At 37.7% G+C, this 17,569-nt stretch overlaps 1 protein-coding gene across 1 annotated transcript; it reads left to right on the top strand.

The window, feature by feature from the left end:
• The first annotated feature begins 3,451 nt into the window (after positions 1-3,451).
• LOC105057614 (uncharacterized) lies at positions 3,452-8,765 on the top strand. The gene is made up of 6 exons (XM_010940268.2): positions 3,452-3,998; positions 4,299-4,405; positions 6,371-6,479; positions 6,566-6,727; positions 7,107-7,280; positions 8,323-8,765. The coding sequence occupies exons 1-6, from the start codon at positions 3,660-3,662 to the stop codon at positions 8,380-8,382; spliced, it is 951 nt and encodes a 316-aa protein (XP_010938570.1). The 5' UTR covers positions 3,452-3,659; the 3' UTR covers positions 8,383-8,765.
• Positions 8,766-17,569: the final 8,804 nt, after the last annotated feature.

Here is a 17,569-nt window from a genome sequence, read left to right as displayed (position 1 = left end):
TGGAAAAATGTGACATGTGGATAAGAAACGGAACATAAGAAAACAAGGACATTGATAAGAAATAAAACGTAAGAAACCAGGAGGATGGGTAGGATGGGCCCCAGGTTCGTTCCATCCTTCGAGGCTATAACCCGCAGGAGCGGTGGAGCGCGGCGCCACCTCCGACCTCTCCCTCGCTCTCATCCACAGCTTCTTGGCGCCTGACTCTGTGATCGAGCGTGCTCGACCGCCGTGTTGCTGCCAGCCACCAACACGTGTGGACGTGGAATTTTGGGGCCCCAACACTAACGTCCGTGTGACGCCTGAGGAGGAATCATGGTTGCATGGCTGCTACGTGGCATCATGGTTCACATATTTTTTTCCTTTCTGTTTGGCTTCCCTAAATTGGCAGAATAATCGCCACCATATTTCTGTGTGGGCACAAACTTTAAAAAAAATGTGGTCTCCCCCCACTTTGAAAACCCTCTCCAAGAAAGTTACAAGCATCCAACAATTGGACTTGATATAAATTATATCATACACAACATACATCATCTGACCACCCCCATCATCAATCATAATCACTTATTTTTATAAATTTTTTTAATAAATAAATATTTTGATACATCATTACAAAAATAAATGATTATAATTGATAAAATATATGATCATACGAAACAAAATACGTAGAATATAATTTTTTCTTATTTCTATGATTCTTTTATTCGAAGTGCATTAGCTTGTCTTTTTTTTTTTTCTTTCATTTTTTTTATGAAAAATTTGGAGAAGCCATTATGTATGCTAATTTATCCGGTGAAGAGTTAAAAATTAGACAACTGCCTACATATTGTTATACGTCATTCATCGATTCATCGGTCATAGGTTCTTGGGATAATTGGTGTGGTATATAGAGATAGATGGTGTGTGTCATTAGAGATTGATTTCTACTTAGGATTGGTAGAACGAGTGGTGATTGGATAGACAATGTTAAGCATTTTGCTTGGAGATGCTAGCTTATGGCACGTGTGAGATTTCTTTCATTTTTTTTCTTACTCCAAAAGAATCCAACCAATTGCTTCTGAGATGGTCATACATATATACAGGCGTTTAGCTGTCAATTCCTATCACAAAAGCATGTCTGAGAGCAAATATGAAAATGGTAAAAGGAAAGCCTTTCATTTTGAGTTATCATGATTCATGATTCATGGAATTATTGTCTATACTTTTGTGTGCACATGGATAATGGGGACCTATATCTAATTTGGTCATCACCTAAAACACCCTACTTGTTGTTGGATATGATTAGACCAAGAGCCGAACACCCCACTTAAGCTTAAAATGGATCTAACCGTTAAAACTCAACCCAAAAACTTAAGCTAATAGGTTGATGGGCTCATGAGTATACTTGGGACTATTCTGCAATACCAATAGTATTAGATCCTACGTACTTGATCAAATTCAATATCATTAATCTAACATATTAATCCCAATCTTAGAATTTAAACATAATATAAAATTGGCACATAAAAATGGTGCTTAGCCTTGAAAAGTAAATATGATGGATCAAGGTTTGAATCCAACATCGAAATTTAGTTTAGCCAGGTAAAGGTCATAGAGGAAAATCAACCCCAGTTTTAATAAAATTTTGGATGATGTGACATATAAATTTTTTATATTTTTAAGTTTATAAATTATATTATCAATATTAGGCATATATTTATTGGTTATCGTAGATTTATAATGTCATCATAAGGATGAAGGACCATAATTAGTAGGTTACCATGCCAAGCCCTTCAAATATAATTTTTTTTTTTTTAAAGAAAAAGGAGACTAAGGGTCAATCCTTAGTCACCTAAAAATTATTAAAAAATAAATATTTACAAAGTAGGCTGGGGAAGAATGTATGGAGAAAAGAGTTAACAAAAAATGATCATAAGAAGAAGCATCATTCAAGGATAAGATTTCTAGTTGACTTATATATATATATATATATATATAAACTGAATCATATGCATTTTCTATGTCACAATCCAACTCTTGTTGCATTGTAGAAAAGAATGTGATTTTGAGTCAGATTTCTCTTTTGATAGAAGGGTTTTGAATTAGATTTCACGAAGGATTATAATTAATAAAATACATAAAGTGCCCCATATCCGGCTTGTCATTTTTTGGCTCTATTTATATATATATAATAAATGTTTGTATGCAATGAAAATGATGATATTGCTTTTGATGATAATATTTTTAAAGTTAAATTAGAAATTCTTAGAATTAAAAAACTTAGAAAATTAAAGTGCAATTTTGATTCTCATAAACTTGCTTTTTAGTTGGAAATAATGATATGACTCTATGGGAGAAGAGAAATTTTTTGTAATTTTAGTAAAATGGTTAATGTTTGATTTTGGATCAATTTACATGATATCCATGCAATGGTGAAAGAAAGATTCACTTTATTATCCTATGAAAAATTGGATAAGCCTCCCTACTAAAAAAGAAAATTGGATAAACCCACCAAATGCATACAAAATATGCGAGTGACTTGCTCAATATGCATCCAAAGTATCCAGTTCGTATTTGTATATTTTTAGTGTAAATAGTGAACCAAGCAATAACCTAATCAATGGCCCTTATGTATAAACTTATAATGCTGACCTTAGAAGCTATGGTCCTACAACTTAAGGACATTGTGAACTTCTATTTATCTTGCTTGTTTGATTGATAAAAAAAGAGTTCTCGCACTTGCTTGTTTACAAATCAAATCTAAATCAACAATTTGAGGTCTATAAGGAACATGACAATGAGAGAAAAATTTAATTTTAAATGAAAAATTGATCTTGATCGAACCAAACTATATCTAAACCTCGACTTGGTCAAAGGCCAAACTCACATTCTCTTATTCAAATTTTTTTTGGATAAGATCCATTGAAGTAGGATGCTTTGACCATCTGTGTAATAGGAAAGCTTCGATCTCTATCATGTGACAGTCTCTCATTTCAATGAATACTATTCTCCTATTCAAATCAAAAGTAATTTTTTTTAGTTTCCACTTTTCTACGTAGATGATTTTATTTTTTGCATCTTTCTTTTATTTTTATCCATCTCTCTTTTATCTTTTGTTCAGAAGGATATTTATTGTGATGACCTTTATAGGTCTATGTTTAGTTCAATATTGATTAAATACTTGATAGGTTTTGGATGTTTATATAAGCTTAATAAATCTAAATAACTTCTTTCAATTTTTTTTGGGAAAAGATAAAGTAAAGAAACAGAAGATGAGCATGGCTTATCATGGATAGTCAATTCTTCCTCCGTGACTTGCTTTTTTTCTTAAAAGAAAAAAGATCAAAGGAAAGTTTTATCCATTAATCCGAATTTTCGTGAATCTTCTAAAATGCCGTGGCAAAAATCCACAGTATCTCAAGCTCCATGTAAGTGTCTATATATATACGAAATATAAATTCACACCGGCCACCTTCCCTTCCAAAGCCTCCCAAAGCCTTCTCTTGGCGACACCACGCACCCGACGAAACGCGACGCCTCCCCTCGGAAACCCGCCGGCGAAGCACGAACAAATCGGAAAACGGAAGACTCCTCCTTTTTGATGACAGATAGGAGGAGCGGCGGAGCGACCGAGACCACCAGACGACAAGGCCGTGGCGGCGGCGGCGACGAGAGGGACCATGGCCAGGGCTCTGACCAGGAATCCTCTAATGGCGGCCGTCGGCCTCTGGGAGAGGCTGATAGCCGCACCGGTTCTCTCATCCTATTCCCCTTTGTGTAGAAACTATGGCACCTCTGCCTACAAGAACGAGCAGCGCCACCAGAAGTACTCCACCGAAGCGGCCGTGGCCGAGGTGGAGGGGTTGCGGCCGCTGCCGGGCGGCGGTGGTGGCTGGGATTTCGTGGGAGCGAAGGAGTATCTGGATTATAGGAGGGCCTTGTATGGAGAGATCACGCACAAGGCCGTCCTTGTGGACGCCGTTGGCACCCTCGTCGTCCCTTCTCAGCCGATGGCTCAGGTTTTCTCCGACTCTTTTTTTTCCCCCCTCTAAAACAACTCATTCATCATCATTTAAGCTCCAAGGTGGATTTTTTTAGGGTTTTAAGTTGTTTTGTTAGTTTTACGATCAGGTGTGATTCTTAAAGATTTTTTTTTGCTTTTTCAGAAATTTGTGGTTACATTGTTGTCTTCCCTCTGTTAAATATGTGTTCGATTCTAGAATTAGTAACAGATCAGGCAGGTGCATTTGTTTTTTGGACTGTTTGTGTTGTTCTTGTTTGTGTTGTTCTAGCGCTATGTAATCTTTTGGTTACTTTAGATTTACAGGAATATTGGAGAGAAATATGGCGTCCAGTACTCAGAAGATGAGATATTGAATCGGTACCGATGGGCCTATGAGCAGCCATGGGGCAGATCTCGTTTGAGGTCTGATTACCAAAAACATTTATTCCTTTCCCCCACTTTTTTGCTGTCATGATTTATGTTCCATAGTTCATGTGTAGGAAGACAATTGATTGCATTTTTAGCACTAAATATGTGACTTTGATGAATGTCACTTTTTTTCCTAGTCAAGTAAGAAGTTGCTATTTATTATTTTTGTTGTTATTGTAGAAATGGGTGGCATGTGTACAATGTAATTTATAATTGTAACCCTCAATTTTTATAGCAGGATGAAGTGGCAGGCTTGCTTTACTAAGACAAAATGGTCCTTCAATTTGCATTCAATGGGTGCCTAATTATCTCCTGGATGTTAAACGTTGTTTCCGCTTTCTCCAATTTAATAGCAGTTGAATGAGATCGAGACCTTAATTCCCTGACATGATTGTTTTTATTAATTTAGAACGTTGGAATTTACAAACATAATGATTTATGTGAGGAAGCTCTCAATTTTTTTTCTTTTGACTTTTTCGTATAGAGAATTCTATGATGTGTAAAATAGTCAAGTGCTTAGATCAGAGAATCTCAAAGTTCATAAGGTTTGTGTCATCTATTTTTAGTCTTTCAATGGGCAATGTTGGTTTAAGTGGCTGAAATTATCAAAATATTTCAGAATTTGAAGGCTGTGGATTGGTTCAATCAAGAAAGAAATATCGGGGAGTTTTTAATATAGGAATCAAAATAAGACAAATATTTAATATTTTGCTTAAACTTTGTACAGATTTAACTATACCTGTATCAAAAAGGTGCAACATACAAGATATAAATTGTGCAACTGAAAATTATTTATATAATAAAATGACAGGTTTGGTTAATCTTCGGTATGTAGTCGTGGCATGTTACCAGGACACTTCAGTTTCTGGGAGTTAGAGTATGGACACTCCTAGACATCACATGATACGACAAGACACTCTGTGATACTTGGAAACTTGATCGTTGTGCTTAAGTCAGCTAGAATTGTGAGCACTTGGCTTTGTGTTTTGGTGTGTCCTGTCAAGGATACCTCACTGCAATGGATGGCACTTGAATTCTTAACTTTCTTGGTATCAAACTATTTGTCGGAAGTCTTCAGATCATACCGGTGAAGTGTCATTCCTATTTCTTCTTTTTCTTTAGTGTTAATCGATGACTGAGTGCTATTCACTAGTCAATAAAATCTAGTTGTCATCATCATTCACATATTTATTTTTTCTTGCTTTTATAAATTGTATTATATGGACATGTCTTGATACAAGTGTCCTGTGTTGAGGTTTTTGGAGGTTATGATGTCAGACACTTGGGGACACTTGAAACCTGTGCCACTTGTATAGGTAACACTGTGTAGTGAGCAGGGAAAAAATTTTTGATGATAGGTGTTGCTTTGTCTGAGTACTTTATAGTTATTTCCACAAGATATTTTTAACTTGAATCTTAATGTTCATGTATGTTATATCTCACTGATATTTTCCTTTCCTCCCATTTGTGGAGGATCTTTAATTGATGTTCAAAGGGAATCTTTGTCTGGTTACCAGTTACTCTCTGATCCTGTTTGAAAACCTTCTCGTATGAACTTTTAAATAATTATTTGCAAATCTGGATTTGGAAAAATAGGACAGATAATATGCCTATTTTAGAAGCATGCATTTGATAGAGATTAGGGAATGAGAGAGAATGGATAAAATATACTATAATCAATAGCTTAATGGAATTCCCTTCCGATAATGCAAATCTGATATGGAACCAACTTTTCATTGGTTATGGCTGCTTTCTGATTATAGGATACTAAGCACCAATGCCACATCATTACTACTTTACTGTGTCTAGGTTCAAATGTAAGATTCAGCATTCATATAATTTATACCATCATACATTGTTTGTACTTCATCAATTCCTTAAATATGCGTGGTTGTCCGGTTATTATATTGCCTCATTAGGGTTTTGATTCATTCATCTGTTTGTGTGTCCTAATCCCAGGTATGTGGCTGATGGGAGGCCCTTTTGGCAATTCATAGTTAGTTCTTCAACAGGGTGTTCAGATTTACAATACTTCGAAGAGCTGTATCAATACTATTCAACTGAAAAGGTGGGCTGAATCTTTTGTGGGAATCTCATTGTAGTATCCAAGTTTGCTGTCAAGTCAGGTCTTACAGTTACTATTTTGTTTGCTAGGCTTGGCATCTTTGCGATCCTGATGCAGAAAAGGTTTTTCAAGCTTTTAGAAAGGCTGGAGTGAAAACAGCTATAGTCTCGAATTTTGACACCCGCTTACGGCCTCTGTTGCAAGCACTAAAGTGTGATCACTGGTTTGATGCAGTTGCGGTGTCAGCTGAGGTAAGCAGTCTTTTTGGTTTTCTTCCTTTTTCCCCTTCCTGTTAATAGGTATGTGGTGTGTATGGTCATTAATCACCTATAATTTTTTTTCTTTTTTTTGACTTAAAGAGTTCCAACTTGAGTTATGAAACCACCCTTCAAAATTTTTACATTTGTTCATTTGTATTAAGATGCTTTATAGAATTTAGATTGGTGAATCCCTGTTTATATTATCTTATATGCCACACAAATAAATCACAATAATATGCTCTTTTTAGTGTTCCTTTTTCATTTGATCCACTATTAAATGTTTGTCCTTGTCACTGCAAACGAACTAATTTTATTGGTGTTGATCTTATTTCTTGACTTTCTCTAAGATTTTAGGAATGCTTTGCAACAGGTAGCAGCTGAGAAGCCCAACCCGACAATATTTTTCAAGGCCTGTGAGCTGTTGGGAGTAAAACCTGAGGAAGCAGTGCATGTAGGTGATGATCGCAGGAATGATATTTGGGGAGCTAGGGATGCAGGTTGCGATGCATGGCTTTGGGGCACCGATGTCCACTCTTTCAAGGAGGTATCTTACATACTCTTAATTGTCAACTCATGACCTAAATCCTTAGATATCATCAGATACGATGAAGGTACTCAAAAAATATTGCTGCATAAATTATATGGCCCTTGTATCTGGATGCAACTATTATGATATAATGTGGATATCATTCAAAAGGCCACCACTGATCTTGACTATGACTACGACGGATCCAAACTCTTTGCAAGTTTCTGCCATGACTAAATTCATGTTGCAGGTTTCCGTGGAGATGTTTCGCATGATTTCAAAGTCCTTAATCAACTTAAATACCTTACAGGAGAGCACTGCCTTGGTTTTCTGTTTTGGAAGCCCGTTATTTCCTCTCTGATTTCTTTTACTTTTAGGGTTGCATGTCATGTTTGTGAGAATTTGGGGGATGTTCTTGGGCTTTTTAGCTTTAACCTGTTTTGGTGTGGTCTGATGGTTGAGCAGCTCAGTGCCGGCCTTGTTTCTTCTCCTTTTCTTTCCTCTTTCTTTTCTCTTCTTGTGATCATTGTATGTTCTTGAGTAATGCTAATACACTAGCAAAAGATTATAGCCCTTATTATATTAGTTTTGACTGGACAACAAGGTATCCAGCGGCACCGACGATCCGAGCTATTAGATGTGATTAACTGTTGCTAAGATGCTTACTGTCGGAATTGGAGACTCCTAGCCTCTATATCAAATGATTAAAAATGGACATTTTAAAAATAAAATAATGCGTATTTTGAGTATTTGATGCATAGGCTAGAAATCTTCAAATCAATTGATTTTTTTGATGGTAAATAGTTTAGAGATAGTAGAATATATCAAATATCTTGGATCATACTCCTTTCATTTGGTTAGGACTGACATGACGGGCTAATATCCTGTTGCAAGTAAATTAGCAATACTCCATAATCTTATTATCTAAATGAAATGATGGTGCTTCAACACCATATTTCTCAACTTAAAAAAAGAACAAAATGCCTTACTGTTTTATTGCATGGCAAGTTGGTTTCACGCAATGGCATTATGGAATCTTATTCATGGGTTGTTTGTGCAGGTTGCTCAAAGAATTGGAGTCCAAGTTGGAGGAAGCATTCATGCTCATGGCACCAAGTGATTCAGTGTTCAGATCGTGTGTACAGGATATCATCTCTTCCCTGTCAGCTAGTTTCTGATTGTAGCTATATTAGATAAAATTGCAGAAAGAAATAATAAGAAAGAAGGGAGATGTATCAGGACAATGCGATGTTGGTGAATTATCAGTTTCTTAAGTTGGAAATAATTATGCGAACTTGGATATCCATCATCACTATCTATTGCCATATTTTGCTGTTGGGAATCATGTAACTTGAGCAAGGAATATGCAATAAGACAAAAAGAGAAGAGTGTGAGATATGTAACAAAAAATGAAAATCTTCTCTCGAGGAAGTTATGTAACCGAGACTTGAGTGTGTTCGTGGAATTTTGAAATAGATTTGAATTGGCCTTTCTGATTTCTAAGATGCAGAGTAAATTAAGCCATCCTAATTATTCTATGATGAAGGTAAAGCATATATGCCTTTTCTCCTGCAATCCTCAGAATGGTTTTGTGTTTCAACTTAAATTGCTCATGCAATAATCCTGTTTCCTGACACCAGCACAATGTAAGTAGGAAAATGCTTGGTAGACTATTTTGCAACAAATCCCATGAAACAACTAATATGATTTGTATTTTTTATCAGCATGATATCAATTAGACCTATAGAAATAATTAAATATTATCCTTTATGAATTCAGTTGATGTTATATTGATGAAAGAGATTGACTTGTTTGTTGTTATATAGTATTTGCCCTATAAAGTGGTCTATTAGGATTGCTTAGATGTTAATTTCATGGGAATATTTCTCCCACTTAGCCCAACAGAGGTGGGTTTCACTGCCACATGTGGATGTGCTGTTTGGTCAAAGTTGACGCTGGACTCGCGCACCTATTCACCTGGGTTGTTGCTTCCCTTTGTTTCTGTAATTCTTGAGTTCATGAAGATTAGAAAATACCCTCATGTAATGCTAATAAAGATTGCACTGTTATTGATTAAATTCTTCAACCAGAATTTGATCAAATATTTATGGGATCAGAGGTACATCAAGTAGGAACAAGTATTGAAACATTCAGACAGCTTGAAAATTTAATGCTGTGCTGTTACTACTCTTTCTTTTCTGTTCTGAAATGGAGTTTTACTGGAAAGGTTGATGCAAATTCTGTAGGAAAACTTAGGCTAATTCAGCTAGATATATGTTCTTGCTTAACCTACTTGCAAGGACGGCATGATTTGCTTAACCTACTTGCTTATACTCTTACTTCACATCCAAGGACGGCATGATTTGCGATAGCAAGAGAACAAATCGATGAGAGAAAAATTAATTTTTATTTAAAGGATTTACCAAGACACCAGCACTGGGGACACCCACCTCCCCCCCAACATCAGGGACAGGTGCACTCCAGGACACTAGACTGACTCCAAGATACTGCCGGCACTTTTCTCAAGCCTCCATGTATGTGCCATGGTCAAACACCATTTAAGAAATGGCCTTTATTGGGACTTTCATCAGGACTTGAATCTAGGAATTACTTGGCCTGAGTCAGTCTATTGTAAAAAAAACACTACATGTTCCCATCCGTAAAGAGTTTCAGGTGTGCTTCAACAAAACTATCAACTGAATATATAAAAAAATAATCCTAGTAATGCTAGGATGACAAAAAGTTACCGTCAACACAAATATCTATTCCCATAAGAGTGTATTTAGCACTTAGCTTTGTAATTAGGGCCACTTTTTAGTCTAGAACCAATCTGAAAAATAACTTGGTACAATCTGATTGGAATTTGCAAGTTATTTGATTTAAGCTTAGATTGAAAAAAAAAAAAAATATATGATACTTTTTAAAAATAGTCTCGCTATGGATCACTAAGCATCCTGATTCAAATCCAAAGCAATATGAATGAATCCAAAATTTATATACTATGTTTTCACATATGTTTTAATATTTTTATATAATTAAATCATTGATTTATGTTGGCTTCAAATTTTATGCGGTTGTCAATCAAATTTAAGAAACTAATCTATTCAGTTTTTATAATTTTATTGTGGTACCATAGATTCGATTTAACCAAAAGACTTATAGATCAAACCATATCATAAATTTGACTCGATCCAATCTGAATGGAAATGGATGCGACTTAGATTCAATTTTCGGACATGATTCAAAAATGAGTTGGACTTGAAGTTCGCCGATCATCAATCCAACCTAACCCTCTTGCAACTATCACTCTCACGATTACCATCCTTTGAGTCTCAAACCATCTTTTTTCTCCTGATGTTGCCATCCATTTACAACCATTTCAAACGGTGGCTCATCGTATTTGTTCAGGGATGCATCCATGAGGAAATCTTTATAAACTTATCATCACACAACGAGGCGCGGACAGGATCCGAAGGTGGTAAAGCAATTCTAGGAATCATAAGTCACGGGCCCACCATTATTTGTAGGAAAGAAAAATTCTTTGTCCATTGTCCTCGTGGAAAAAAAAAATACATCACTTCACTAGATTAGGCGATATAGTATTATTGCGGCTAATCCCTGCTGCATCTGTCGTCGGTAAAGAGTACCTACAAAACAAAGTCCACACTAACCGGAATTGTATCCGGTGGAGACCCTCCGATATTTAAGTTAGTGGAGAGTGGTGAACAGCAGATAAGAATTTTGAATGGTAGTCTCAGCCTAGAATTGCCTTACCAATGTTGTTCATTTACTTCCCTTTTATAGGTGATTCAGATGTAATCGTTGAGCACGTGGTCCCACTTTTTATGGCACTAAAGGATAATTACTCCGATTATCAGACCATAATCATGGAATTAATGGACTGTTTATGTCCACTAATGATCGTGACATATAGTTGATAACCATTTATAATGATTAGACACGTGGGTTCTGCATATTCCGGCATTATGTGATCGTAGAATAGGTGGTTATACCCATCACTGATCATGTTCTGACCATTATGCGCTTTCTGCGCTGGCAGTTTCAGATAAGCCGACTATATGTCGATAATAATAGTATGTTGATAGTCGTGGAGATCCGAATGAGCATCGATCGGTAACTTTGATATGTCGATGGTCATCGATCGGAGATTAACCGAGTTGTCGTGGTTGTCTGTTGATGGCTGAGAATAGCCGACCGTCAGTCGGTCAACTAATTGTTAGTCGGCATATTGTGCTTATGAGGCTGATCTAGAGTCAAAATCAGGAGTCGATTGAATTGTCCCAATAGTTGCCCTTCACTCCCAAGTCCAAGGTAGTCTGACATGCATGTTGTCACGTGGTCTATTACGTTGGACGAAGGGAGTTGTCACATGCTGTTTCTACCCTCGATTCGGCTACTGGTATTAATGACTTTTTGAAATACGAGAGGTCTCTAGCTATTTTGTCGTTTCGATAACTGTGAGATCATCATTGGACCGTCATTTCGGAAAGGTAATTCGGCACCCAGAAAATCTGAACGATTTGATTCTGACTAGTAGATCTTGGCCACATGTTCAGATGTCATTGACTCTGTGCTATTCACATGGATAATGGTGAGGTGGCATGATCTGAGAATAGATGCGTCGAATCGTCCGATCAATGGTCGGTCTTAATGCAGCCACGTGTCGACATCTGAGAAGACCCTGATTTGAATGATTTCATCTGGACTGTTGAGGGATCCTATATATACAAAATTGCTTTCATTTGGACTCTACTTTTGCATTTGTCGCTTTTCTCTGCAACAAAAGGTTCTGCTAGAAGGTTTTGCCCCAGTACTAGGAGCTTTTCGAGTTTTGTTCATCGTGGGCTCCAGGTCGAGTTCTCCTTTCCTTCTCTTAAGATTTTTCTTCTCTTAGGGTTTTTCTTCTCTTAGGGTTTCCTTTCTTCTTCTTCTTTTTTTCAGTTCTCATCTTCAATGGCAAGCAAGAAGGCTTCATCTTCTCGAGATAGTCGGTCAGAGAATCCGACCGACGAATCTCCTTCGGATCTGAAGACAGAAGTCTCTTCTTTATCCGAGCCCAATGTTGAATGGCTTCGAGAACAGTATTGTATCCCGAAGCAGTATCAATTTTTTGCTCCTGATCCAGACAGTTGGGTGAACTATCCTCCTCCAGACCAGGTCGTATTTTATGTCGAGGACCTTCGGGCCAGTCTTTGAATTTCGATTCTGGAGTTCGTCCAGAATCTTCTTGATTATTATGGTCTCTATCCTGCTCAGCTGGCTCCGAACTCTATCTGGGTGATCATTAGTTTTGTCTTGTTATGTCGTCTTATCCCGACTGATCCTCATCCCTCTTTATTTCAGACTTTCTTTGTTCTCCGCCCTCATCCTAAGGCCAAAGATTGGAGATTTTTCAATCTGAAGAAGGATCTTTCTTTTATCTTCGATCTTCCATCATCCATTCATGGATGGAAGAATCAATTTTTCTTTACTTCTTCTTCATCTTCTTGAAATTTTTCTTCGTGCTAGGGTGAACCGAGAATCGATCCCAACGAGAACAATCAGGTGGATTTTATCGATCGAGAAGACTTCCTCCGACTAAAAGATATGTAAGTTCCACCACAGCGAGAGCTAATGATCGAACAGGCTCTTTATGATGTCGGACTTAGTTCGATAATTTCTTTAGGTATAATATAGTCGATCATTTCACTTTTCTTTCTATCTATTTCTGAACTTTGTACTGATCTTTTTCTTTTGATTGCAGCGATGTAGACAAGGACACGAGTGTCGGCTGGTGACATCCATTTATATGCTGTCAAGAAGAGGACAGCGATCGATGCTGGATCTTCTCGACCGTCGAGAAAGTCGGATTGATTCTCCATCGGTACCGGCAAGGAAATCCGATATTCTGTCGAAGACAGAGCCGATCCTAGCATTGTCGACCCCGACAATGCTTCCTCTGACTGAAGCATCGTCTATTGGAGTTGAGATGGTGAGAGATGAAGAAGCCACGATAGAACCATCAGCGGCTCCATCAGTGGGGGTTCGAGCTGAATCAGCAGTCGTGGTCGAACCCGAATAATTTGCTGTTGTGCCAGCTGTTCCTCCAGCAGAGCGATCTCGGGCGCAATCAAGTACTGACTTTCCAGCAGCCTCAAGCACGCGTCCGTCGACTGGAGATTAGGGGAAGGCACCTACTGTTTCTGTCGATGATGGGTCGTCTGCGGACCTCTCCATCAGAATCCCTATCGGTGAGTCAGCCTTGGCTAATCCGACATTGGCTAAGCGGCTCATCGAGGCTGCACTTCTTCCGACAGATAGGGAGAACAGAAGAAATTGGATAGTGTCCGAAATATTTTCGTCTTTCTACCTGATGATGCTTGGGGTAATTTTTCGATACTTCTCTCTCTCTCTTTTAATCTGACTTGTCCTTTCTTTTCAGTTGGTGCACGATATGTACGACTTAAAAAGTGGATATTGAAAAATCATCGATGTTCACTGGGCATGGATGGATAAGGTGGCGGCCGTCACCACTGAAAAGACTGCTGCCGTCGAACAACTTTAGATGATAACTGAATAGGAGAAGAAGCTTCAGGAAGAAGTCTTCCGTATGACGGTCGATCTACAATCCTCTAGAGCCAAACTTGAGTCAGCTCGTCAGAACATCACATCTCTCGAATCTCAGATCAGGAGTAAGAAGCACTCTACTAGTCAGTTTTGGAGAGAGAGAAATGGATGTATTGAAGAGCCAGAAGTGGAGTGCGGAAGGCATCGGGCCACCATGGAAAGGCTGGCACTGATTGATGCTTAGTTGGCCTCCGCGAAGGTTGAAGCTGAGTCGGTGAGAGACGCCCTGAGTCTAGTTGTCGAGAACTTCAAGAATTTGAAAGAATTCGAGGAGGAGATTCTTGAGGGCGGATTCATCTCTTACCGTGTCGGATACGAGGACGATCGAGATGCAATTGAAAAATTATATCCAGACTTAGATTTGAGCAGCATCGTTCCTCCTAGTTCGGGAGAAGAGACTATTGAAGAGGGCACCGCGTTGGTTGAAGAAGATGCACCAACTGTACCAGAGCATGCTCCAACTATCGAAGCTGTGCTAGAGCAAGGTGATAAAGAAAATGACTGATGATCGGTGTAATATTTTTCTTTTTTTTTGTAATTTGATAAATTTTATAATCGAACTTTAATCTAATTTTGTAACTTTCTCTTCAATGAATGAAAAAAAAAATTTAAATATAATTTTTTTGATATTTTTCTCTTTGTACTTTCAATGTTGTGGAATCATAGTCAGACAACTGATTACCCATCGATGAATCGGATATTCAGTAATAACTATATTAGAGTTTGTCTGTTAGTCGAGTGTCGGTTGACATACCTTATCTTTGAGGTATTTGGATAGACGGTAATAAGCTGAATATCCTTCGACTGACCGTAGTCAAATCAGTATGTCTAGATATTTGATAGACGGTGGTTAGCCAAATATCTTTCGACTGACTATAGTCAAGTCGATGTATTTTCAATTCGATTGAGGTCGAATCGGTATAATATTCCACTTAGTTAAAACTAAGTTGGCATAAGTAGTCATTCGATTGGAGTCGATTTTTACAGTAAAAAATTGAGATATAGTCGGTATGTCAATTTTTGTAGTGAAAAATCAAGATGTAGTCAGTAAAAATCGATTGATTATTTGTCGGCATGATGTCATTTTGTAGATATAGTTGATCAAAGCTTTCATGATCCTAAATTCCAATATTTTATTCTGAATATTGCATATGTGAACAATTTTACTGAAAATTTATCTTTAAATTATCGACATTCCAAGTCTGAGAGATAGTTGTTCCATCAAGAGTTTCTAACCGATATGCATCCGGTCGAATTATTTCGGTTATTCTATAGAGTTCTTCCCAATTCGAAGATAATTTTTTCTAGTCCAGAGGCTTTGAAACTTCTGCCTTTCTTAGGATCAGATCTCTTGGATGGAAGATCTTCGATTTAACTTTTGAATTATAATATCGGATTATTCTTTGTTGATATATTGCCATTCGAACTTGAGCTTACTGTCGAACTTTTGGAAGTAAGTCTAGATCGGCTCTCCAACATTCTGAATCACTCGGCTCATTATACTATTCAACTCTTATTGATGATAATCCGATCTCAAGTAGAATCATTGCTTCCATTTCATAGACCAGGTTGAATGATGATTCTTCCGTCGGTATACGAGGAGTTGCCCAATATTTGATGAGATCAGATACAATTCTTCCACCCAGAGGCCTTTAGCTTCATTTAGTCTGGTCTTGAGACCATATAGGATTGTTCAGTTTGTCACTTCCACCTCACCATTAGATTGTGATGGCCGATTGATGTGAGTTTGTGCATAATATAAAATTTTATACAGAACTCTTTGAGGTTCTGATTGTCGAATTATCGATCATTATCAGTGATGATAGTGCTAATAGACTGAATCTACATATGATCGATTTCTGAATAAAATCTTCTATCTTACTTTCAGTGATTTGTGTCAAAGGTCAGCTTCCACCCATTTGGTGAAATAATCAATGATAACCACTATGAATTTTCTTTGACCAGATGTCGGAGGGAAGGGACTGAGTATGTCGATTTTTCATGGTGCGAAGGACCATGGTGTAACAATTGATGTCAGCTGACTGGCCGGTTGATGTTGTATATTTATATACTTCTGATATGGTTCACATCTTCGGATGAGTTCAGCTGCATCTCTCTTCATGGTGGACCAATAATATCCTTGTCGTAAGACTTTATAAGTTAAAGATTTGTCCCCTTAGTAATTTTCACAAATCTCTTCATAAACTTCTCAGAGTGCATAGTTGGCATCTACTGGTCTTAAACACTTCAGTAAGGGAAGAGAGAACAATCTCTTATAAAGCTGGCCATTCATCAAAATATATTGTGAGGCCATTTATCTAAGTCGTTTGGCTTCTGAAGAATCTATGGGTAGAGTTTTATCAGTCAAGTACTGGATGATCGGATCCATCCAGCTTGGCTTATTATTGACTTGTAGCACTTCTTCGACTTTATCGATGCTTGATTGTTCAAGACATTCGATGAATGTTCGACCCAGCGAATTGAATGACGTAGTTGCAAGTCGAAAAAGTATGTCAACTCGAGCATTCTCTGTTCTTGAAATGTGAGAGATCTCAAAATATTTTAGAGTCGATATAAGTCTCTCACTTTCTGAAGATACTTCATCATAACGGAGTCTCGGGTTTCAAACTCGCCCTTAACCTATCAGATAATCAACTGTGAGTCAGTAAAGACTTTCAAGCTATCAATATCAAACTCTCTAGCAATCTTCAAGCCAGTTAGGAGAGCTTCATATTCAGCTTGATTATTTGAAGCTTTAAAATTAAATCAAAGGGCATATTTGGTTACAATCCTTTAGGAATTGATGAGGATGAGACCGACTCCGTTACCCTGTGCATTGGATGCTCCATCAATATATAGCACCCATGCTGATGTCAAGTCGGGCTTGGGAGTTTCTGTTAGATGTGTGTCCTAGATGCCAGATCGGCTGATACATTTCTGTACAAATCTAAGGACAAAATTATAATTTTGACTATAAATGAATGAAAGGATTATTCTTCTATCACATTATGTACATTGTGTCTGTGATACATCCTTTGAGTTAGTGAGAATGTTAATTCATATTTTCAAGAGTTGAAAATTTAAGGCATGAATTTACATAACTAACTCATAAACTGCTCCTGACCATAGGATCATCACAAGCATAGTGATCGATACAGAAGGTTGGTGTACGATCGCTTCCTTAGGGTAGATGAGTCTTGAGTCTACGGTGTGGAGACACCGGAGCGAGAGTACAGATATTCGTTGAGAACGAGAGTACTGAGCATGACCACCTCGAGCAGTCATAAGAAAGTCTACCTTCTCGTCGATGACTAGCTCGATGCTGCAGTTGTGTGTCTCGTTCTTTGACCTGAGGTGCATCGACGGTTCACCTTGAGTGTGTTATGGTTTGACTACACCATAACTCGATCTTCTAGCCATTTGAAATCCTGAGGTATATGTTGGCTGTAGCATATCCATTGTAGGAACCAGATCGCACCAAGATGGGATCTATCAACCTCATTAGATGTGAGGAGTAGTCCTATGATGATCGAAAGATTGAGTCCTTAAGCCCATGGCCATGGCAGAGTGAAATAATGGAAAAAAAAATTTTATTGAGGTTTCACATCAGACTCGGATCGATCGATTGATTTATATGACTGATGTTGGGTTTGACGAGTTCACCTTAACCCTAATTCAGT

The sequence above is a fragment of the Elaeis guineensis genome, chromosome 14, assembly GCF_000442705.2.
Source record: "Elaeis guineensis isolate ETL-2024a chromosome 14, EG11, whole genome shotgun sequence".
Classification (NCBI taxonomy): Eukaryota; Viridiplantae; Streptophyta; class Magnoliopsida; order Arecales; family Arecaceae; genus Elaeis; species Elaeis guineensis.
This window is presented reverse-complemented; position numbering and strand designations above follow the sequence as displayed.